Source organism: Onychomys torridus, chromosome 6 (assembly GCF_903995425.1).
Source record: "Onychomys torridus chromosome 6, mOncTor1.1, whole genome shotgun sequence".
NCBI lineage: Eukaryota > Metazoa > Chordata > Mammalia > Rodentia > Cricetidae > Onychomys > Onychomys torridus.
This window is the reverse complement of record NC_050448.1, coordinates 110,750,779-110,775,538: the sequence shown is the minus strand read 5'-3', so window position 1 is coordinate 110,775,538 and position 24,760 is coordinate 110,750,779. Positions and strand designations below refer to the sequence as shown.

General features: G+C 43.7%; 1 protein-coding gene across 1 annotated transcript in view; it reads left to right on the top strand.

The window, feature by feature from the left end:
- Positions 1-24,760, top strand: part of Nfkb1 (nuclear factor kappa B subunit 1) — a 114,103-nt gene that overhangs the window by 75,170 nt on the left and 14,173 nt on the right. The window contains exons 8-17 of the mRNA XM_036190118.1: positions 1,209-1,372; positions 4,885-5,043; positions 6,235-6,339; positions 9,512-9,603; positions 10,989-11,127; positions 17,198-17,341; positions 18,853-18,942; positions 20,330-20,512; positions 21,547-21,688; positions 23,877-23,991. Coding sequence (XP_036046011.1) covers positions 1,209-1,372; positions 4,885-5,043; positions 6,235-6,339; positions 9,512-9,603; positions 10,989-11,127; positions 17,198-17,341; positions 18,853-18,942; positions 20,330-20,512; positions 21,547-21,688; positions 23,877-23,991 — 1,333 coding nt within the window. The remainder of the gene's footprint in view (positions 1-1,208; positions 1,373-4,884; positions 5,044-6,234; positions 6,340-9,511; positions 9,604-10,988; positions 11,128-17,197; positions 17,342-18,852; positions 18,943-20,329; positions 20,513-21,546; positions 21,689-23,876; positions 23,992-24,760) is intronic.

The window sequence follows — 24,760 nt, the reverse complement described above, 5'->3', positions numbered from 1 at the left end:
TTTCTGCAGCTCAGATATGCCTCATCCAAAATCCACTTCTTCCTCTTACATCCCTCAATCCTGGCTGAGCTGTGATCTTTTCAGGGTCCTGTCTGGGGTTCTCCCTGACCATCTCACCTTCCCCCTGTCCCTGTCTTCTTTTCCTTGATTACATGTATTTCTCTGTAAGGTACACTGTGAGATGCACTTGTTTGCTGCCTGTCCTCACAACAGCATGTGCATTATGTGAGAGCAGAGGCAATCTACTGACAGAAACCCCTTGGCCACTGCCCCGCACTGCTGACAATGCACATGAACACTTGTTGAATTAAAGAGTGTCTTCACTGAAGTGCGGTTTGGCTTCTTTGCCATATTACACTTGTTGAAAACACTCATTTCATATTCTTAAAAGTGGATGATGAGAGCATTTTACATATTTTTCCTAAGATCTTCTCAGTTGCTATATTCCATTTAACACATTTGCTCTATTGTAGACAAGTAGCATTCGGGAGATAAAAAGTTCTCCAACACTGACATTATGTGCATAATTTCAGGCTAAGGCCACAAAGAATTAGAAGACAGTTTTGGTGGTGATAAGTGAGTCTAGGGTTATAGATGAGCCAGAAGGAAATGGGATTCCAGGGAGACATCACATCACACCCAGAAACCCAAAGAAGATCCCAAAGAAACATAAATCCCTCTACATATAACACTCTTCCTATCTAAACACTAATATGTTTATGAGTTATAATTCTTTTTATACAGTCCTCATAGAAAAATCCTAAAATGAAGCCACATGAAACTTCCTTAGTAAAACATGTATACAAGTGTAGCCCACACACAGTGACTCGTGATCTGACATCCAATATGCTCTGAGACCCAAGGTGCTTCGAGCTCACCACCAATTCACTCATTTAATAACCCAGTCTAACCTGGCCCAACTCATGTGGTACGTCTGGTTCTAGACTCTCTGTGGAATGTTAATGAGCTGAGCACATTGTGCGCCCCACCCCTACCAGCAGTGTTGTATGTTATACACTATCTACCATATATTGCCCTCATACTATAACAATCCCAAGTTCTGATGTTCATCTAACTCGGATTTGTGTAAGACCTGAGTGCTTGTGTATTGTTTCAAAATGCCCTTTACTGAACTGAAGCCCAGTCTCCTCTCACAGCCTGCTTAACTTTTGGTTCTTTTTGCTGCTGCTCTTACTGCATTTCTCCAGCTTTGCCAACCTGGGAATACTTCATGTAACTAAGAAAAAGGTATTTGAAACACTGGAGGCGCGGATGACAGAGGCGTGTATAAGGGGCTATAATCCTGGACTCTTGGTGCATTCTGAGCTTGCCTACCTACAAGCCGAAGGTGGAGGAGACCGGCAGCTCACAGGTGAGCACCCTTGCCCAGCCTTACTTGAGGCCTTCTGTGTCACAAGAGGATGACTGTGTCCATCAGTGTGGCAGTCCCTGGGGGGGAGGAACTAGTGTGCAGTCTCCCACATGCACAAAGCCTTTACACACTTATTTCCCCCTTCTCAGTGCACAGTGTATGTAGTAGGCATATTTCACTCTACTTTCACGTACTACATGTGCTTTATACTCTTAACCAAAGTAGAAAGGTAGATAGGGAGAAGATGGCAGAAGACAGATGTTACAATACTCCAGAGAAAATGCAGGTTTCCTTTAATGGCTTTAATTGTACACAATTTAGTGGGACTGTTATATAAAATTTTACTAACAGTTGAAAGAATTTCAGGCTGAAGTACCCAAGAGAAGACCAAAATTATTAAATTAAAGATAAAAATAAGGAAAACATTACCAGAGATACCGGTGAAATTCAAAGGATCATTAGGGCATGCTTTGAAAGCATACATTCCAATAAATTACAAAATCTTACAGAAATTGATAAATTCAGATACACTTGACCTGCCAGTATTAAAGTAAGAAGATACAAACAAGTTAAACAGACCTAAAACAAGCAATGGAATTGAAGCAGTAATAAAATGTCTCCCAACTAAAAAAGTCCCATTCCCAAATGGAATCATGGCTGGATCCTACCAGATCTTTGAAGAAGAGTCAACATAAATTATCCTTAAATTACTCCATAAAATAGAAAGGGAAGGAACATTACTGAATTTATGTTCTGAAGCCAGTATTATCTTTATGCCAAAACCAGATAAAAGAACAACAAAAAAAGAGAAAAGAATAAGCCAGTATCACTGATGAACATGGATTTATAAGTTCTTGATAAAATGATACAAACCCAATTCATCAACACATTAAAGAGATTATTGACCATGATCAAGTTGGTTTCATTCTTAGAATAAAAAATGGGTCAGCATATGAAAACCAATAAATGTGAGGCATAAATAGACTTGAGAACAGAAATTACATGTCATCTAAATAGATAGAGAAAGCTTTCGACAAAGTACAACATCTCTTTATGATCTAAGAACAATTAGAAATAAGAGAACCATACCTTAACATGCTAAAGGCTATATACAGTAGCCAAAGCCAACAGTATACTAAGGGGGAAACAACATATTTCCTTTGAAAGCAGGAATAAGACAAGGTGTGCCTTTCTCCACTCTTACTCAACCTAGTGCTTGAAAACTTAGCCAAAGCAGCAAGACAGGAGAATGAAATAAAAGGATACAAACAGGAAAGGAGGAGGTCAAATATTTGCAGACAGTATAATCCCATACACAAGAGACCCTCATGACTCCACTAGGAAAGCTTAGGTCTGATAAAGTATCAAGTACAGAGTCAGCATACAAAACTCAGTGGCTTCCCCACCAAGAGTGAACATGCTGAGAAAGAACTCAACAGAGGTAACAACCTAGTCTAGTGATAGCCATTCACAATAGCTTCAAAATAAGTAAATCAGATTCCTGCCAATAAACTAACCATGTGAAAGGCCTTTGCAATAAAAATGGTAAGACACTGAAGAAAGAAACAGATGACAATAGATAATGGAAAAACCTCCCATGCTCCTGAGTCAACATAATTAAATCACAAAAGTATTACCAAGAGTGCACTGTCTATAGAGTGAATGCAATCCACATTGAAATTTCAATGGTGTTCTTCAAAGAAATGAGAAAAACTATCCTAAAATTCATTTAGAAGCGCAAAAGACCTCAGATAGTCAAAGCCGTAGGATAGTAAAGAGTATTGTTAGAGGTGTCCCAATTGCTGATTTCGGGTTACACTGTAGAACCATGGTAGCAAAACCAGCATGGAACTGGCATCAAAACAGACGTATAAATCAGTGGAACAGAAAATGAAGAAATAAACATAGCTACAGCCACCTGATCCTTGAGAAGATGCCAAAACATGCATTAGAGAAAAGACAGCCTGTTCAGCAGGTGATGCCAGGGAAACCAGATAGCCACATAGAAAGGAAACTGGATCCCCACCTCATCCCGGACAAAGTCAGTTCAACACGGACCAGAGGTCTCAGTATAAAAGTTAATTGTCTGAAACTGTTAAGGGAACACATACAGAAAATGCTCCAGGAGGTAGGCATAGGCAAAGACTTTCTGAAAAGGGCTCCAGCAACTCAGGAAATAAAACCAATAACAACAAATGAAATTCAAAAGCTTCTGTACAGCAGAGGAAATAGCTGAGTGAAGAGACAGCCTTCAATATGGGAAAGAATTTTTGCTAGCTATGTATTCGACATTAATATCTAGTTATATCAAAAACTCAAAAAGTTAAATTCCAGGAAACCAAACAATCCAGGCAATAAATGGGCTAAGGGACAAGAAGAGAGTTCTCAAATGATGAAATACAAACAGCCAACAAATGTGGTTACACCCCTAGCCATTAAAATTGCTTGGTGATTCCATCTCACCTTAATTAGAATGGCAGTCATTAAGAAAACAAGTAGCGGGGACTTGGCATTTGTGCAGGTAGCATAGTACTTGCCTAGTATATAGGAAGTTCTGGGTTTGAGTCCCAGCACTGCAGAAAAATCAAATAGGGTAGTACGTAATCCCAGCAGTTGGGAGATGGCATCAGCAGGATCTGGAGTGCAAAGCCACCCTCAGCTATATATTACAGATGATCCAGCAGGTAATTTTCACCAAGTCTGCTGGCCTGAATTCAGTGCCCAGGTCCGTGTGGTGGAAGAAGAGGGCCGCCTTCCTCAGGTTGCCCTCTGAACTACACACATGCACTGTGGCCAACAAACGCAAAGAGATAAATAAATAAGAAGTTGAACATGGAAAGTACTCAAAAATCTAGTAAAAGTAGAACTACCATATGACACAGCTGTACACTCCTGTGTATACTTGCAAAACTCTAAGTCAACATACTATGTAGACATATTTATTACACATACACATTTATTATGGCCACATTCATGAGTCAAGTTAAAGTATCACCCTAGCTCTCCATCAACAGTTGATGGATAAAGAAAGTATGATATATATGCATCATGGAGTTTTATTCAGCCATTTAAAAAAAAGAAACATCATTTACAGGCAATGTATGCAACTGGAAGTTTCATAAGCCAGACTACAAACATCATATGCTGTCCCTCTCATGGCTAGATCCTAGATTTATATAAATATGTAAGAGTATTTGCACATACGTGTGCAGGACATGAAAGTAAGAGAAGGGTATTCCGTTGGTATGATGGGAACTAGTGGGCATGAGGGAGGGACAAGGAGGCTGTGGGGCTGAGTATTGGCAGAGGGCTTGGTCTGCTGGGGTGGAGATATCTTTATAAACCTGTCACTACGTACAGAGTATATGCCAATAAAAACTTTTAAGGAAGTATTTCTAGAGGAAAAGAAGTCGTCTTTAAGATGTTCTTTGTTTGGGCTTCTGAAAATATGCCACGTTAAACGTTCACACTCTCACCTGCCCTGGCATGAACAGACTGTACTCTGACCCTAGACAGGGAGAAGGAGATCATCCGCCAGGCAGCTGTGCAGCAGACAAAGGAGATGGACCTGAGTGTGGTACGCCTCATGTTCACAGCCTTTCTTCCTGACAGCACAGGCAGCTTCACTCGGAGACTGGAGCCTGTGGTATCAGATGCTATCTACGACAGCAGTGAGTACTCAGTCCTGAGGCAGGGTAGCTTCATTGAGATCATGCACCAGGCCTACCTCAGCACTTATGAAAGAGCTGAGGTCTGTGGAGGGTGACTGTTGCAGTCTAGGGTAGAGGGTTGGTGTCCATTTAAGCATCCTAAGCCATACCAGCCAACAGAGTTCTTTTCCTTCAGAAAGTCCATTTTATTCTTCACGTGTAACACCAGTTTCTTACTTCTGAACACGTGACTGTAGGGTAACTTGCTGGTGCTCTTTAAGATGACCTTATTATCTGCCCTGGCAGCTCTAAAGAGAAACTAATAAAAGACAATTATTATTTATCCCCACTTGGTAGTACATTCATTAAGACAGGCATGCTGAGGTAACTGAAGAACTAGCATGTCAACATTGTCTTTCAGTCTGTAGACACTAGACTGTAGAGGGCTTTCGGTAGCCATTAGCATTTACTGTGTAACTCTTGTTTGGCGTGCATTGGGCTTGATAAACAGTTGCTTCAGGAACCCTGCAAGTACAGTAGTCTCATTGAAAGGTTATGGAATATGATGTACTAGGAAAGCCCATGTTCCACATCCATCAGCTAGTTGATTTGTCTGATTTAAACAAGTGTAACAGGAAGTGAGAAGTTTATCAAATGAAAAAATTCTTACTCAACAGAGAACCTTAAAATGAAGCTGTTGGAGTTTTTAAAGGGGAAGCTTCATAATACTTGCTAGTACAGGCAGCTTTACCCCAAACCACACAGAATGCTAATTTAGTTTGGGGAAAGGAAATAGAACATCTTCATTTTCCTTTGTAGAATTTTTTTTTAAAGTAGCTTAAGAATTGTACTTTTCATAAAAATTTTTAGGACTTTTATAAATGGCATAAAATTAGCATGAAACAAGCCACCGACCTGGCAATTCTGGAAACATAGGGAAAGCTTTCTTCCATATCAGCCTGTGTGTTAGGGGAAACCAGATACCATCATCCAGAAAAGCAAATCCCACCATCTGTTCCTCATCTGCTCCTTTCTGCCTCACCTGTTTGGGGGGAGAATGAGTGGCCCAGGCCCAAGAGGTGCTCCAAGGACATGGGCAGCTACTACTCTTGCTCTGTTTGTATCTGTAAAAGTGTAGGAGTGAGCACATCTATCGAACTTTGTGAAACCAGTGCTAAACTAGGGTGTGCCTTGTTTTCTCCCTTTGAACAGAGGCCCCCAATGCATCCAACCTGAAAATCGTAAGAATGGACAGGACAGCAGGATGTGTAACTGGAGGAGAAGAAATTTACCTTCTCTGTGACAAGGTTCAGAAAGGTATGTGTACACTTCAGTCTCCAGATGTGAAATGCAGCTGTCAGGTCATCTGTGAGTTGCTCACAGTGGACCAGGAGTATTCTTTTTTGCTGTGGGACCTCTCAGAAACATTTCCAAGTATACACTGTGTTGTTTCCATTTTTTCACAGAGGTAAAAGGACAGTGATCACACATAGAGCTGTTCAGCATGATGATACTTAGTAAACTTTGTTTCCGGTACGCAATTAAACTGTCACTGTTATTATCTGAGTTTTACATAACATGAAATTACAGAGCCTGCTTATTTCTCAGGGCTGTGTTGTGATGTGGAGAGAGCCTCCTCACTCTCTTCCACGTGTCACTGTGACGCCCAGTGGGGAAGAGAAGGATAACACACACAGGGTCCTCAGCACTTCCCTCCGTCCGCACTTTGAGAAGTTCTTAATGTTTACTGTCACTAGATATAGCAAGATTGGGAAATTAGTAAAAGCTGAAGGAGTAGTTATTTTCCCAAATTTCATTTTAAATAAAATTATAAATAAGTAGTCTTTATTTTTAAACATCTTTGCCTAGACTGGTGTCTTACAGTTTCTGTTGCTGGGATAATCATCATGTCATGATCAAAGCCAGCTTGGGAAGGAGAAGGTTTTTTTCAGCTCTCAGCTTATCGTCCATCATCCAGGGGCAATAAGGCAGAACCCAGAGGAGGAGCCTGGAGGCAGGCTCTGTGCAGAGGATCTGGAGGAGCACTGCCTACTGCCTTGGTCCTCATAGCTCACTCTGCCTGCTTTAATACCCAGACCGCCTGCCCAGGGGTGACACCACCCACAGTGAGCTGCCTTCCCACATTATCAGTCAAAAACAAATGCACCACAGGCCAGTCTGGTGGGAACATTTTTCTCATTTCAAGTTCTCTCTTCCCAAGTGACTCTGGCTTGTGTCAAGTTGTCATAAAACTAATCCCAGCATGACTGGTATCAATCTACACCCAACTCACTGAACCAAAGCCATATTCATTTCCAGACCCTGGCTATATGTGCCATGGGCAAAATTATTTGTATTTAATTCTTAATATTTATCGTTACATTGATATGTCTCAACATCAGAAGCTTTAGAAGACTATTTCTTTTTTTCCCTTTACTTTTTTTGTTTATTCGTTTTTTGTTTTATGAGACAGGGTTTCTCTGTATAACAGCCCTAGCTGTCCTGGAACTAGCTCTGTAGATAAGGCTGGCCTTGAACTCACAGAGATCCATCTGCTTCTGCCTCCCGAGTGCTGGGATTAAAGGCATGTGCCACCACTGCCAGAAGACCATCTATTTCATACTGCCACAGTGACTTAATCACACAGTGTTCTCACACTGTCCATAATGAACCTAGGGATGGGGGTACTCTAGGGCCTGGGGACCCATGCTAGCAAGTGTGTGACCTGGTTAAGAAGGTGGGCTCAGAACCCACCCTTGGGTGCCAATCCCTGTTCTGCAGACCTTGCCCTGGGAGAAACAACTAGAAATGATAAACTACACCTTGGAGAGATATGGTGTGACATTCCCAGGGCCAGTTCTTAATGGCAGGAGGCTATCTCCAGAATGTGAAGCTGACCCCAAACCTGAATGCTCTGGACCTCCTCATTCCCTCCCCAGAACTGGAAGACTTCCTAACAAAAGGTGCTACCAGAAGGTGAAACATAACTTGTCACCAAACCATTGTCTTGACTCTGAGGTGTCAGTGCATTAGATCACTGTGCCTAAAGGAGGTGGCTGGGCCACGGAGGTAGCTGGGCCACAGAGGTTCCTGGCCTCCTCTGCAAGCATACTGTTGGTGGTTATGCAGAAGTGCCTCCAAAGGACAGAAGACAGAGAAGAGCTGTTAAAATGGTCAGCTCAAATAGTGACTTGGAGTTTCCTTCACACTGTGCAACAAAAATAAAAACATGATAAATTGAATATTAAGTATCATAATACAGTTACATTTCCCCATCACATCCATAAGTAAAATGAAAAGGGTTGGAGGTGAGATAAATGGAGATAGACAGACAGACACAGAGACAGATAGACTATGAAAAGGGCAGGTATCCTGTTCTCCTGAGCCTGCGATAGACCTACCCAAAAGCAAAGGATTGGACCAGAGAACAATGAGATGGTTTATTCAATCCTAATATATCTAAAATTATATTAAAATAGAAATACCAACTCTCAGTAGTCAGTAGTGTGGTCCTTCATATGAACTGGGAAGTAAAGTCAAGGAGATGCCAGCCTGAATTACATGTCATACTTCTGCAGAACTAGAGTCCATACCTAAAGAGTGAAAAAAAAATCCTAGTTTTATCATAAGAGGACAAAGCCATCACTGTATTTAAACCAACTGCTTAATAGGGAGTAAGGAAGTGGTGTGTGGAGGTAGTTCAGCAAAGCATGTAAGAGCTGGGACTTTGCATCTATGATGCTTGCATCCCGATTCCTTCATTTATTAGCTATTCGACCATGGATAACTTACTTAAGACACAGTCTGGGGCTGACAGGATGCCGCAGAAGTAAAGGCACTTGGTGTCATGTCTGACGGCCTGAGTTCGATCCCCGGGATCCTGGTGGAAGTAGAGTACTACCCTCCATAGTTATCCTCTGAGCCCTGGGTGTGCTCGGAGGATACATGTGTATTCCCATGCATGTGTACACACCAATAGACCCCAGGTTCTCTTCTGCAGATGAGGACACCTATATCACAGGACTGGTTTGAGGACAAAATGAGTTAATATCTATGCATAAAGCACTTAGGACAGCATCTGCCATGTGGGAAGCTTCATTTATGTCAAGTGTTACAGTATACATCTCCATACTGGGTTGAGTCACACCCAGAGATTCTGATCCCATACTTCAAGTTCCCAACAAGTAAACTAGTATAAGGGTGGAGAAATGGGGAGTTCATATGTTGACTGAGACAAAGCTTAATGGATTGGGTAAATCTAATACTCAACTACTATGAGTAAGTAGCAGACCCCATTCCTGGAGTAAATGATGTGTAAAGAGTCGGTGACCTGTAAAAACTTTAGATGGTGCAAATCTCCTGCTACTGCTTCTTTTCAAAGCGTTTATATTTCCATGAGGTAGAGTGATGTGCTGGCCGCGTTCGCTAGCATGCCCATCAACGTTATCACAGCCATTTCAATCACATGCCTGGATGTGACCATTTGCAGATGACATCCAGATTCGGTTTTATGAAGAGGAAGAAAATGGTGGCGTTTGGGAAGGATTTGGAGACTTTTCCCCAACGGATGTCCATAGACAGGTGGGTAGGTTGTTACTGCAGGTTTTATCTTAGTTCACGTTCTGCCTTGGTGAAATGCAGTGCTCGGTTCCACATGCTGAAAAAGAAACCACGTTAGTCTCTTTAACATCCACCCAGCAATGCTTTTTTATGGCTCTTCCAGAGAAGAACCCTAACATAAAGCTTCGGGCAAGGCACTGCTGGCTCTGAGAGCCTGGCATGGCACCTCATGGTGACTGTTGTTCAGGTACTGAAGACAGTGGCCCTCAGTTCTTCCATGAAAATGGCTAAGTATTGGCCATTATGGCGAAGCCTGAGAAAAGGGAACTGTGCTGAGGAGTCTGAAGGCTGAGGCTGATGCCATCCTGATGAGTCGGGGTCTCCAGCTGCTCATATGACCAGCGGTGAAGAGGCTGAGCCACCTCATTAATTGTCACCCTTTGAGGGTGACTGAGAAATGTGTTTTCGAGGAATTATCAACAGTCCAAATATTAACCAGTAAATGGCTAGTTAGTTAGTGGGGTGTTTCTATGTGGTGAAATATCATGCAGTTACTAGACAAGGAGAGTCTGTGAATAAACAGAGACATCAAAATACAATGCTAAGATTTGTAAAGATTTATTGAGAACATAGTGTATATAAGAACAGTTCACTGTTCATGTGCACAGGAAGCCTGAGAAAATAACAGCAGATCCCTCTAGGAATCTGTACTGAAGAGATGTGTGAATGGGGGCTAGGGAGGCAAGACGAATTATCAGTGTGTGCCAGTGTGTTCCTCCTACAGTTTATGAAATCTTGATCCTTGTGAATATAAAGATAGAAAAATATGAAACTAAGTGTGTCCAGCGCCTAACTATCCCAGCACTACCCCAAATTAACACATGCCTCTGTCTCTGGCTCCAGGCGGACAGTGGCACTCCTGGTTCCATCTGCTTCCACACCCAGTTCTTCATGTGCTGCTCTGAATGACCTTGGGGGCTTCTAAGGCTAGTTTGAAAGAGAAATAATTAAGATGTATTAATTAAGATAATTAGCCAGCATACGTTTGTGTTTTACTTTCACAGGGGAGATATAATAAAAATGTATGCTGTGCTGTGATAGTGCACGCCTTTAATCCCAGCACTTGGGAGGCAGAGGCAGGCGAATCTCTATGAGTTCGAGGTCAGCCTGGTCTACAGAGTGAGTTCCAGGACAGTCAGGGATACAGAGAGAAACTCTGTCTCAAAAAACCAAATGTTTTACAAAGTAAGGGTATAGCATACTGACTGAACTCTCTCCAGGTGCTGGGTTTTGGCACATGTTATTTGATCTTGGCGTTTAAATGTATGCATATAGAGTGTGTCTCATGCTCACCACCACTAGAAAACAAATGCCCTCACAGTGTTTGGGGTTTTTGTACCCTGCAGTTTGCCATTGTCTTCAAAACTCCAAAGTATAAGGATGTCAACATTACAAAACCAGCTTCTGTGTTTGTTCAGCTTCGGAGGAAATCGGATTTGGAAACTAGCGAACCGAAACCCTTCCTCTACTACCCTGAAATCAAAGGTACCTGGGCTATTTAGACTCTCGCACTTGCTCTGAAAGATCAGTGGATCACCTCCTTTACACAGCCTCCTAGACACCGCTGTCTGGGTGTGCAGTGCTTATTTTTAGAGACAAGAAGGTAATGAATTGAGATGATGGAATTAGCCCCAGTCACTTATGATACTGTTATTACTGCCAAACTTGTATGAGATTTGGACATTTGGTGACTCTCCTTGGAATATTAAAATCTGGGGTTGAACTGGCAAGATGGCTCTGTGGGTTAAAGCACTCGATGACCTGAGTGTGAACCCCAAAACTTGTGTGGTAAAAGGAGAGAAGTAACTACCAAAAGATGACCTTTGACCTCCACATCCGTGCTGCAGCCTGTGCACAGAAAGAAGGGGAGGAAGGGAAGAACAATGAGAGAAAGGGGGGGAGGAGAGGGAGGGAGGGAGGGAGGAGGGGAGGGAGGGAGAGAGGAGAAAGGGGGATGCAGCAAGGTAGGGCAGGGAAAGAAAGGCTCCAATGTTTCAGCCACTCAACACCACTTCAAGGGTTAAACAAAGACTCAGCCACCATGCAGTGCAGAACTATAAATGAACTATACCTTTCCTCACCAAGGACACATCAGGAAAGGTAGACTATAGTTAAAATACAAATTAGGATTTTTTTTTTTTTTGAGATGCTAAGCATCACATTCCAGGCCTTGTAGAAGCTAGGCAGATGTCCTACCATTGAGTTGTAACTCCAATTCTCCAGTTATAATAAGTACTCAAAGCAAAGCATCCACAAACCTATGAAATTGTTGAGACCACAGCCCTGGAGCCCGTGCTCTAAAGAAGCCTCCAAAAAGTCTTCTTCAAAGAGAAGCCACTTGGGATGTTATTGAAGGTGAATAGAAGTCAGGGCTTCCTCTGTTTATAAAACAGAAATGCTCAGGGGCAGAGGTGGGACAGCTGGTGCTGGGCGAAATGATCTCCGTGAGTTCTGACATGGACTGAGGAAGGCTGAGGCAGGGGAGGGAGGCAGGTCCAGGCGGTGTGAAGGATTTTACATTGACTAGAGTGATGGCCAGGCCTGCCTGGAAACTGTCTGGGATGACACAGTCAGAATGGTGCAAGAATGCTGAGGCTTCAGGGGGCTTAGAAAGGTCGCAGAGCCTGGGAGTGAGCATCAGCAGACACTGCCATGGTGGTGCTGTGGAGACCTGGGCCTTGGGTGAAGGGAAGTGGAAGAGAGACTCAGAGCCACAGATGGTTCTAGCATTTCCAGACTGGAAACTGATGGTGTGGTGAAGTGGATAGGGGCATCAAGGGAGGAAAATCTGAAGGTGAAGGAGAAGCTCCATGTAAACATGTTTCAGTTCGGGTCAGGTGCAGGGTGGAGGCCAATCAAAGGCCAGACCCAAGTGGGTGGAGACTCAGCGTCAGGAGAAGACCTGACCCTTCAGAGTTTAAGTGCAGGAACACACAGCACTAGTCGGCCTCTTTGTACCTCTATTTTCAGTTTTTTCTTGAAATCCATGCTTCTGAGAGGAGATCCATAAACTTGGAGGCTACATAAAGGCTGAGCTCCAGCAAAATCAGCAATGTCTAGATCAGAGGGAGCGAGGCTGGAGAGGAGGAGGCCAGCAGCATGACTGTCACCAGATGCAGGGCCCTAGCTGAGGTTGGGAACACAGGGGCAGCAGCACCCAGGCCCACCCAGTGTTGGTTCCTTGAGGGCAGGGTGTGATGTGCTCAAGAATGTGCTGTAGCAGAACCATTCAGAAAGCACTTCTGGGAGTCCATGTTTCTGAGCTGTGATCTCTGCTCGGTCAGATTTATGGGATACTCTGTGGCTGGCCTACTTCCTTCCTTACTGGCCTGAAGTCTTCTAGATCCTTCTGTCCACACAAGGCAACATGAAAATCCATGCTTTACCTGAAGCCCCTGCCCTCTAAAAATAGGAGAAAAAAAATTATCTTTCCTGAGAAAAACAATAGAATTCATCTCCTAAAATATGCCTTCAAAATAATGTTATCTTTGCTGGAGCAGAATCATGAGGAAAAGAAAAGAAAATACAGGTTAGCTACACAGGATGTGAGCCTGCAAACGCTCTGAGCCTGACTCCCAGGCCGCCTCTCATGGCGCTGTCTGCACCAGACGCTTTGCTACACCAGCCAAGGCCCAGCTTCTTCAGTACTCCACCTCAGCAGGGTAGGGGCTCTCTAAGGGCTGGATGAGAGGATGGGGTTCACCCAAGTTCTGATTTCCTCGACAAACTTCAAACGCACCAGCTATACCATCATAAATACAGGTACAGCTCCTTAGAGTACAAACGACGTAAAAATGATCTGGAGCACGAGAAGTGGCAGCCGAGCTGCAAGGACAGAGTGGCTGCCGTGCATTAATATATTACAATCAGCTGATTGTATTAGAACTCTTTATTGTGGATAACAGATTCCCTTGTTTTATTTTCTTTTTAACATTCTGGATTTTGTTCATAGTGTTTTGCCCGTGTATATGTCTGTACACCACATGTATGCCTGGGGCATGAGGAAGGTAGGAGGAGCTTTCAGACCCCTGGAATTGGGGTTTCAGAGTTAGGAGTTACCATGTGAGCACCAACATAACCACAAAGGCTAAATATACATTGGATCCATCAAGTAAGGCATTAGCATGTATGAAACACCGCCCTCTCGTTACCACCCTGAACTCTGCATCCTCTGGAATCATTCGTTGACACTGTATCTTACAAACACCTCTTGGGGACAGCGAGGTCAGGAAACAGTTAAAATAACCAAGTGAGGGGTGGTTATGTGGCAAGAAGATACTCAAGGACTTTCTGTACTCAAGCAGAGAAGGACCATAGTGAGTCTCTAGTAGGAAAAGCTAGAAGTCGGGATGGAGAACAGTCATGTTTTAGGTTATAAAAGACATGACCAAGCTAAATATAGGCATTTTCCAGAGAACCCAGAAACTGAGACTGAAGTGTTATCAAGGCACATGCGCAGGAAAGATCGACAGAGGCTGAACTTCTTCTGTGCTGCAGCTGCAGCTCCTGTCCACGGTCACTATTAATGCAGCATTAATGTGCAACACTGTTTTTGAAGTGTTGCCTAAAACGTCATAGTCTGCTGTGATAAAAGGGCACTGGGCTCTGGGTCTGACCTTCTCAACCGTAAGATGAGAAAGTCACTTAACCACCCCCAGCTTTAGCTTCCTCTTCTGTGAAAGGAGATTCTGTAGAAGTGACCATGAGCTTCCTTCTAGAATGTGCATCCACAGTGTACACTGTGGGACCACTGCGAAATGCAGTCTAAGAGGCTGCATGGTCCCGGTAAGAAAATCTCCACCTTCGGGTCTGTGGGACCGAGACCAGCAAGTTCCTTCATGAAGGTTGTCCTGTGGAATCTTCTGACGTAGCACCTTGTCACTGAAATAATCCTGGCAATGCTATACCCAATATTTTGAAAACTATCTCTTAAAATTTTGAATTTGGAGAATAGAGAAATGGTTTTGCAGTTAAAAGTGATATTGCTTTTTCAGAGGGCATGAATTCTGTTCCCAGCACCCACATAAGCCAATTCACAACTGCTTGTAACTCTAGCTCTGGGAGACAACACCCTCTTCTGGCTTACACAGGTACCTGCTTACATGTGGCCATACACTTACACAGACACATAAACAAAAACAAACATTTAAAAAACTTTAAATTTTACAGTGAACAGTAAGCACCTCTACTTTAAAAGGGAATACACAGTAAATATGAAGTCTTTTTGCTAGAAACCCTGTCAGCAAACAACATTTTGGCTGGGGAGACAGCTCAGTGTGTAACACATGAAAGCATGAGGCCCTGATGTCAGATCCCCAGAACCCACACAGAAGCCAGACATGTAGCATGAGTGATTATAACCCCAGTGTCCCCACAGGACGATGGGAAATGGATCTTCAGAAGCTCATGAGCCAGCTAGCCTGGGATACACACAGCAAAGAGAGCTGCTCTCAAATAAGGGGGAAGGCAAGGGCCGACACCCCAGGCTGACCTCTGACCTCTACATGCATGCTGTGGGCAAGCCAAGTCCCCCTTACGCACATGGATGGGGTGGGGTATCTTTTATAATAACATTTCTAAAGATGAATAAGTTACCTGTTGTGTTTCATGCTCCTACAGTGGAATAAAATTCCATGTGAGATAACAGCTCCTGGGCTGACTGAACATAGCTTTTAGTTTTGGTATAACTGGTAGGGAAACTATAAATCTTTCTACAAATCTTTAGTTAGGAAGTAGCCAGAGTTTCTTCCCCCCAAGTTCACTCCTTTCTGGCAGAAGCTCATTTTCTTCACAGTCATCCTGGTGTGCCCGACTTTGGCTTTAAGGGACTAGTGCGTTCCACCATGATACTCTACTTTCTCCTTCAGCTGCAGAAGATGATCCAAAATAGTCCATAAACACCAGCCTTGTGCCTCACCGTGGGGTGACAGAAACACCCACAGAACTAGAAAAGTGGAGAGCTTTCTGAGCATGAACAGTGATGAAAACTGGCATTGAAAAGTCAGACATAGGACAGTTGTTAAAACTGGCCTGTTCACTGGGTGGAGACTACCATGTTGCCTATCTAATGTAAACAAAAGCTACCTTCACTTCTCAGCCCCAAAGAAAATAAACAAGTATCTGCTAGGAAATTCACAGACCACAAAGGAACAGGGACACCTTGGTAGATGCCTCACACAGTGACAGGAATGAGAGCATAGTGGCTGATGGCCACACAGGCCATGAAGGAACTGAGGGCATCATGGTTGGTAATCACATGGCAGTCACAGAATTTTAGAGGCAATCTTGGCTAACGAGAACACAGACAGTGAAAAACAAGAAATAGAGAACCCCATGAGGAGCAGCAATCCAAAGTCTCAAGGCACATACACCTGGACAGGCCACTGTCCCAGAGGCAGTCTCTATATTTGATCTGAGACCCTAGGGGCCAAACCATCAGCCGCAAACCTGTAGGCCTTCTCTGTGTTCCCAGGATCTATCTATTTATCTTGTCACAATAGTCAGGAAGGAATAGGTCTCCATTGCTTCACGTCTTCAGTCTTCCTTGGAGTTTCTAGAAAGTCCTATATACAATGACAGATGTAGCTCCCTTAAATACTGTCCTATACACATCATTCTCTGAGACACTCAGTAACTCTCCTCTAAGCAAGCCCCTTAGGTTCATATTCCTGAGGCTCCCCCAATGTGGATGACCCGAGTCCACCTTACTTCTCAAGAATTTCTCATACTAACTTTTCACTCCAGCCAAAATCTTTGCCTTTATTATCAAAAGCACCCCATCCATGTTATTCCTTTGAGAAATCCCTCTATGTCCTCTTGCCAGAATGTCCCCTGTTCTTCTAACATAAGGTCTTTGGTCTTTACAGAAGTTCAACAGACCATGAATCTGCTCCATTAAGTTTTCACATGCATACCATCATAGTGCTTCCCACTAAATCTCTGCCTTCAAATTGAGATGGAGGGTCCTTGACGGCAGAGATGTTGTATTGTACATCTCTTTATCCCAGCACCTAGCTCAGTGTATGTACATAATAAATTGTTAGCTGGTTCATCATAATTGTCTTAGCTGTGCAAGAACAAGTGTTCACAATGTTGACTGGGTATGGTAGTGCATGCCTCTGATCCTAGTACTCAAGAGACAGAGGCAGTTGAATCTGTGTGACTGGTCTACATAGTGAGTTCTAGGCAGCTAGGGCTATTTATATGGTGAGACCCTATCTCAAAATAAATAAATAAATGAAAGTGCTTTTTAAAAAGATTGTGCATCTTTGGATTATCTAGATCTTGAAGAGCAATCTGCTCTTTCACCAACTTGTTAACTCTGGGAACTTAGGAGATGTTACCTAGTGGAGTTGGGTGTGTGTTGAGCTGTGGTGGTCGTCAAGGCTGGTTCTTGGTCTTCATGCCTACTGGAATAAGTATCATACTTCCTCCTTGAGTGCCCTCTGTTTCCCTCTAAGGATTTAAAAATATCCTGAGAATCAATAGTCTCTCTGTGGCTGCTGCTGGAACCCAATCATTCTTTCCCCTCTGCTTTCCCTTCCTGTAAATACAGACAAAGAGGAAGTGCAGAGGAAGCGCCAGAAGCTCATGCCCAACTTCTCGGACAGTTTCGGCGGTGGCAGTGGAGCCGGAGCCGGCGGTGGAGGCATGTTTGGTAGTGGCGGAGGTGGAGGGAGTACCGGAAGTCCCGGCCCAGGTACGAGAAAAGTCTCCTCTGTCGAAAGCCTTTTCATGTTGGTGAGGGGACAATTTCCTTTCCCAGGTTTCCAAGCATGTCTCCTGCTTGAGTGGCAGTGACATTACTAATTATGAGATTTTAAATTAATGGACATTTTCCTACAAATGTAAAGTTTTGTCCAAGCAGTGTGTGTTCACCTTACAGTACAGTGGCGCCTCCCCCATCCAGTTTCACTTTCTGCGGTTCAGTTGCCCGCGGTCAGCCTGAGTCTAAAAATACTGCCATTGTCTTGCCGAGAAAGACCACAGGCCCACAACTGTTAGTGTGGCCTGTTGTTGTAACTGCCCTGTTACTATGATTATTGTTGTTCATCTCCTGTCTTTTTACATTGTGAACTCTACCATAGGTCTGTGTGCATCAGTTTCAGGGGGTCTTGACCATGTATATCAGGATAATGTGTAATCCCCAAAACTGTAGAAAGGAAAAGTCAACTGAAGGATTTATGTATAAGGTACCTTTCTCAAATAATTTTTGAGTATTACCCCTTTTTTGGAGGAGCAAGTGTTGTATTATGCTGGGAAACATTAAAACAACAATCATACCTGTCACATGGTAGATATGTATTTTATACCTCTACACAGTACTGCAGACTCTAGACACTACACTGTAGAACACCAAGTCACAGAAAATCCTACCACTGAAGAGTTAGCAGGAAAGCACTAGGATGCTATGCGGATGAACTACTTCTAATTTTGCTATGCATATATTACAATAAATATTTATGAGCTTCTGGATACAGCTGTGATCGTCATGCATGGGTTTTCAACCATTTATTTATATTAGATTTTTATTATCCTTACACCACAGTTGTAGAGTGATGGGTGCTGGGTTTGTTTCTGCTGTTAGCTTGAGCAGTTCCTCATGGTAATACAGTTCTTCTAGAAGCATGATTGAGTATTCATGATTCATACCAGATTGAGTGAAAACCCTATAGCACAACTGACTTGAATGCTGTTTCCTGTTTCTGTGTAATATGCTGTGCTGAGGATTTATTTCAGATAACTTAAACTTAACTTTCCTTTTATTCCAGATAACTCAAACTCACATCAGTGTGTGGTGTTGCATGCTGGCAGCTCCTCTGGGGAACTCTATCAGTTCATTCTCCCACCAAAAACAATGGAATGAAAGAAAGCAGTGCCCATTTGTCCATTAGGCATCAGTCTGTTATTGTATTTGGGTTTCTCACCAGGGGCCATCTTACTTAACTATTTCATGTAGCTCTAAGTCTTGGTGTGACTACTTGCTGTTAGCTGTTCCCCTTCACGTGGGAGGAAAGGACCTTCTCAGCATCAACTTCTTCAAGCTGCCAGTCTGGGATTCACCTGTCTTTTTCCACAGTGTACTCTACTAACTCCTGGGCAAAACCTGTGTAGGCTGGCACTGCCCCACACCACAGCTTGCTCCCCTGAGTGTGTAGCCAGTCTGTTAACAGTCTCCCTGATGTTCCCTTTGTCTCATTGCTGGCTCAGGGTATGGCTTCTCGCACTACGGATTTCCTGCTTACAGTGGGATTACATTCCATCCTGGAGCCACTAAATCCAACGCTGGGATCACCCATGGTAAGTCAGACTTGAATACCAAGGAAGAAAAATACACAGACAACAGTGTCATCTTTAAAAGTTTTAGAAAATAACTTTCCAGTAAATTCTTATTTTTGTATAATTCTAGGACAACATAAGGAATACTCCTAACACATATATTTACTCATTACATTGCATGAATGGAAATAATGCAGAGGCACAATGCAAAAGAAGAACAGACTTGTCTATCCAAACATGAAAATATCGCCTTTCCTGACTGTCTTTTCACCTCGAGTGCTACCCTTTTGAAATCAGTTTCATTTTGGAGGGTTGGCCTTTTCCACTCACACGCATCCTCTAAGTATCTGTGGTTACGGTCTGCTTGTAGTTTATAAGAAGGTATATTCTTGTAGCCATGGAGATTATTCTATAAAACCTTTTCATATATACTACATGTTTGTATGCCAGATGCATACATCACTGTAACCTTTTTTAAAGATCTTAACTGACATTGTAGTTTATCCTATAATCAGATAATGATTGTTTCCATTAACTGTGACGTCATGACCCCTGTGCAAGGAGAGTACTAGTCTTGGCACAGTCTGGACAGAAGATGGGGTTCAGAAGACACAGCGCGGGTGGTGGTAGAATTGGGCTTTGTACCAGGCCTGCCCAGGAGTCCTGGGTGGCCTTGTCCTGCCTGTCACATAACATGGTTCCAGCAGCAGCATGATCAGAGGTGGAGACAGCCGGATTAAGAGTGGAGATGAGCCCTGCGGTTTCTCTTGTCACTCAGCACTGGGAAAGAGAGAGAATGGCCTTCAAGGACTTCCATTTCCTTCAGCTAACTTCCAGCATGTAGAGCCTCATCTCGGTTTTCTCCTTCACAGATAAAATGAGATTCACTCCCTCTTTTTGTTTGCGAGAGAATGTCACTGTGTGACCCTGGCCTGTGGTGCTTCTCCTGCTTCTGCCTCCCAGGTGCAAGGAAGGAGGTTGTGGGATGAGCAGCCACATCTGGCTGCAAATGAGACGAGAGTGTTTGGAAGATGGTCTTTTAAATGTTTCTGAATGTTTAAAATATTTCCAAAACATGCCAGGTGTGATGGCACACACCTTTAATCCCAGCACTTGGGGGGCAGAGCTAGGCGGATCTCTGTGAGTTTGAGGTCAGCCTGGGCTACAGAATGAGTTCAAGGCCCACCAGAGCTATACAGCAAGACCCTGTCTCCAAAAGTAAATGAATGAATGAATGAATGAATGAATGAATATATGTCCAGAACGTATTGTGTTATGAACATTCATATTTTTCCATTTTCTACAAACCTGCTTTCTTTCTTTTTTCTGCCCTATGTTAAAACTGTGAGTTATAGTTTGATTAATAGATTTTACTAAGAAAAAGATGATGTTTTTGCATTTATCCTAGGAACCATAAACACGGAATTGAAAAATAACCCTAAAGACAAGAGTGGTGACAGAGAGATTCTACATGTCTCTGAGAAGGAAACAGCAGAAGAAGATAAGGAACCTGCCATGTCTAACACCAAGACTGATACAGTTGTGCTGACATCCACCGTGGAAGACAAGGAATGGGCCGCTGGGTTTCAGGGTAGGTAGGCATGCCCACAAGGGTTTCCACGGGCAGCTGGGGAGGCTGCAGTTCTAGGTACAGGAAGCTGTCTCCAGAACATGGGTTTCCTTCCTGTTAATCGAAAGATGATGGGGTCAGCAACTCGTTTGAACGCTCTGCAAGGTGTTGTGTGCCTTCCAAGAAGAGTCTTCATGTGGAAACTTGTATGTCCATTGCCTGGTCATATGCAGCTCTGGGTATTAGAAGAGCCAATTCACTTTGTCCCTAGCCCAGGTGACACAGAAGAGTGTCCACATCCTTCACTAGCCCCTCCCAGCAGCCAGCTCAGCTGCCATATTGAAGAAGTTTGCCTGAAAACGAGGCTTTTATTTTTGTTCTCCTGCCCTCCTTGAAAAAGCAGAATTTAAAGGAAATGTTTCCTTTGAACAGACCTCATTAGTGTATGTCATATTTCTACGTCAGACATCATCCGGAAAGAGAGAGTAACTATTTAGACATGGTGGCCACATACGGCTACTATCAAGTGCTTCCTTTTTTCTGTTGTTTTTTTTTTAAATACCTCTTTTGAGATGCACAATGTATGTCCATGGAGCCATATCAAAACAGGCTAGATGATCCCCTTGACCTTAAGAGAATGAATTCTCCAAAGACACCAGTGGCTCTCTGGGATTCTGTCTGATGCCAGAGGGCATGTTTCTTCACTTTGACTCAGACTGGATTCCAGAAGCGGATTAACTTATAAAACGATTGATTATTGAAAATCATGGCAAAATCCAATTACCCTGAGATTGATTACTCCCTGTAAGTCATAGACACTGATTGTTTTCCTTGAAATAGCAGATATTTCTAAATTGTTTCATGGCCCACAGACACACTGAAATCAATCTCTTGACTATACTATCTGTCAGTGAGACAATGCCCAATTGTGCTTTTTCTAGTCATCCCAATCCAGAAGCACCAAAAGGAGCATTTTCAACTAAAATGGTGTGCCATGCCATGCGTGTAGGGCGAGCGAATGAGACTCAGCTGTGGTTGTGGACATTGCCTTGCAGATAACCTCTTTCTTGAGAAGGCTCTGCAGCTTGCCCAGAGGCATGCCAATGCCCTTTTCGACTACGCGGTGACAGGGGACGTGAAGATGCTGCTGGCTGTGCAGCGCCATCTCACCGCGGTGCAGGATGAGAATGGGGACAGGTGAGTGACGACAGGACAGCTGCACAGCAAGCACTGTCTGGGGACAGGGACGAGGACAAGGCATTGGCCGATGCACACAGGCTAGACAGGGAATGCTCCTGGGCGCTGGAGAAGAAACAATCTGCTTCTCCAGGTGTGCTCTCGTCTGATGAGCCCTAACATATGGTGTCTCTAGGCAAGAAGACTCGGCTGTGTGGATGGCATGTTGATTGTTAAACCCTTGCTTTATTTATTAAAATAATTGAGAGAATCATTGACAGTTCTGCCGAGTCCCTAAAGCATTATTGTCTTATACCCAAGGAAGCACCCCGTGAGGACAACAGTATCAGTACAGTAAATAAGAGGAAATGCCGCTCCTTCCTAGTTACTGCTCCTTCTCTGTGGCCTCTGTTAATGTTCACTAGTATGTAAGGGGATCGGGCTCTGCCTCAGCTCCAGGCCATGTTGCGTGGGAGTCAGACATTCCAGACACCACGCCTGCTGTCTTGTCTGTTCCTGAGGTTCTGTTTGCAAAGCCACCTGGCTCCCTTACAGTTCTCTTAGTCCTTTCATTGAGACTTCTGAATGATCTAAAAGCCTATAAAAAATAGCCAGAGCCAGCAGTCTTGAGATTCAAGTGCTGTATCTAAATGATCCTAAAATAGCATCAACACAGAAAGTCCTTTTCTATGGAAACATTCCGGAGTGCTGTGTGTTAAGTCTCAGCTTTAAAACAGAATCTGTTAGAATTTTGGAGAATGCCAACCTCATACAGAGGGTTTCATACAGAGACCTTTGTCCTCGTTGCTTGTGGCGTAACCAAGGATGTGGTATAACCACTGGCCTTGTTCTACAGTATGAGAGGAACCCAGACAACCTTCTCTGTGTAAAGCCCTGACTAGCAGAAGGTGTCTTTAGGGGAAAAGCATCCAATTAACATTCAATAGCAAATAACCACAAAACAGAGCAGCACCCAGGCAGGACATGGGTGCTTCAAGTGACATCTTTAAGGACCTACTGAATTGATGAGTTTGATGAGGACATGAATGTGAAGAAAAGGGATGCTCGTGTCTTAAGGAAGGATTGTGGAAAGAATGCCAGGCATATGCAATACAGCCAGTATGTGGAGAGAAAAGCAAGGACATGTCTAATGACCCTGGACCTTCATGGAGCATCTGAGACAGTGGCCTTTCTTGACCACGCAAGATACAGATACAGAGCCCCCCTCCCCACCTCAATACTTAAACAAGCAGGCTCTCTGAGAAGCCAGGGCATGAGACCTGGGAGACAGAGGAACCCACTTAGGAGTATAGACCTCTCATCTCACTCAACTTGTCATATTTGCCTGATATCTGAGCCTCGTGACTATTAGTCATCATAGAAAATACAATAAAGAGAATATAGAACCCTCTGGTATTGGGGGATTTCCCAGGAGGGTCTGAGGAGCCGAAGGGTAGGGGTGCGCTTCTGTGAAATGCTGAGCTGCACGTGGAAAGGTTTAGGCATCTTTTGAAGCATGTCCTTTCACTCAATGTGTGAACACCATGTCTATATCACTTCTTAAAATCCTTCTGCCAGCGTTCCATCAAGAGCACCAGTGAAGCCCTGAGCTGTAGGCTGGGTTGTTTCTCCTCAAAGTGTGCATGAACTCCTTGGGGTTAATATTGGAATAGGGGGTTCTCAAGAGCAAATCATGATCTTCCCTAAGAAGTACTTCTAAGTGAATGATTTCAGGGCTTGTTAAAAAAAAAATCACTTCACCTTGTTTCGGAGGAAGAGAGCTGGGCAACTAAGACTTCCTGAGCTGTGCCTAAGCCTGGGCATTGACCTTTGTTCACTGTCTTCACGTGAGGGAGAGATGGGGAGAAATGCCTGGATCAGGGGCACAGACAGAGCTGGCCTGAACTAGGACCGTTCGGTCTCCAGCCAGGGTGGGTGCCTTTGCACTTCATGTGTTTGGTCAGACTTAAACACTTCCAGAGTCAGGTGGGTGCACCATCAGTGAGTGTCACAGCCTGAGAAAGGCAGTAGGAGAGGAAATGGGTCACCTCAGATCAGTCTATTTTGCAGATTTAAAACATGATAGGGCCAAAGAAAGCCATGCACAACAGCTGGATTCAGTCTTCAGTTCCAGTCAGTCATTCCTTGAAAGTTTTTGTTATTGGTATTTGTTACCCTAGGTAACTGTTGCCACTGTATTTCATTCCAGTGTCTTACACTTAGCCATCATCCACCTTCATGCTCAGCTTGTGAGGGATCTGCTAGAAGTCACATCTGGTTTGATCTGTGATGACATCATCAACATGAGAAATGATCTGTATCAGGTAGGCAGAAATCTCAAGGCAACCACTGAATTATTTTTGTAATTATTTTGTAATACATCTGTGTGCTGTTTTTCGTAATGATAACAGGAAAAGGAAACAAAACCTTTTGTAGGTGATATCTTAAAAGTGTCTTCAGTTTGGACTGTTATTTTATAAATGAGAAACTCTGGTTTGATAGCAGTAACCCCACACTGAAATTCAGTACCCCTCTGGAAAAGGTGAACTCTACTCTCTAGAATTCAGAGAACCTAGAAAAAAAAGTCACAGCTATGAAGAAAGTCGAGTTGAAAAATCAGTACTTTGTAAGAATTTTGAGTCTGGTGAGAGGTACTTGGACAGTTGTATCAAGTCAAGATTCGGAAATCAGAGCATCAAGCAATGAAATGTTGTAGGAGCAGGAAGAAGGCCCTGAGTAAGCAACTCTTTGAGGCCAGTGCTCTGTCCAACTCAGGTCTGAGTTAGATGGGCTGCCAGAGGCAGCATCGTCAGCTGGGGCCAGGTGGAGATTTTAGGGCAAAGCAAAAACATAGAAACTCCACAGGTGGAGCCAAAGCATAGGTATGGGATGCTGGGAGCCAGGCCAGAGCCAAGATGGGGGCCTGCTCTGAGGGCTTTCATTCTCCCTAGCCCAGGGCCTTTCCTCCCCCTCGGGTCCCCTCTCTCTGGATCTACCCTCTTACTCTTTGCTCTCTCTTGACCAGAGTGTCCTTCTGATTACCATCGCCAGGATGGGGCTTGGGATTACCCCCAAGCTGAGAACACACCACAT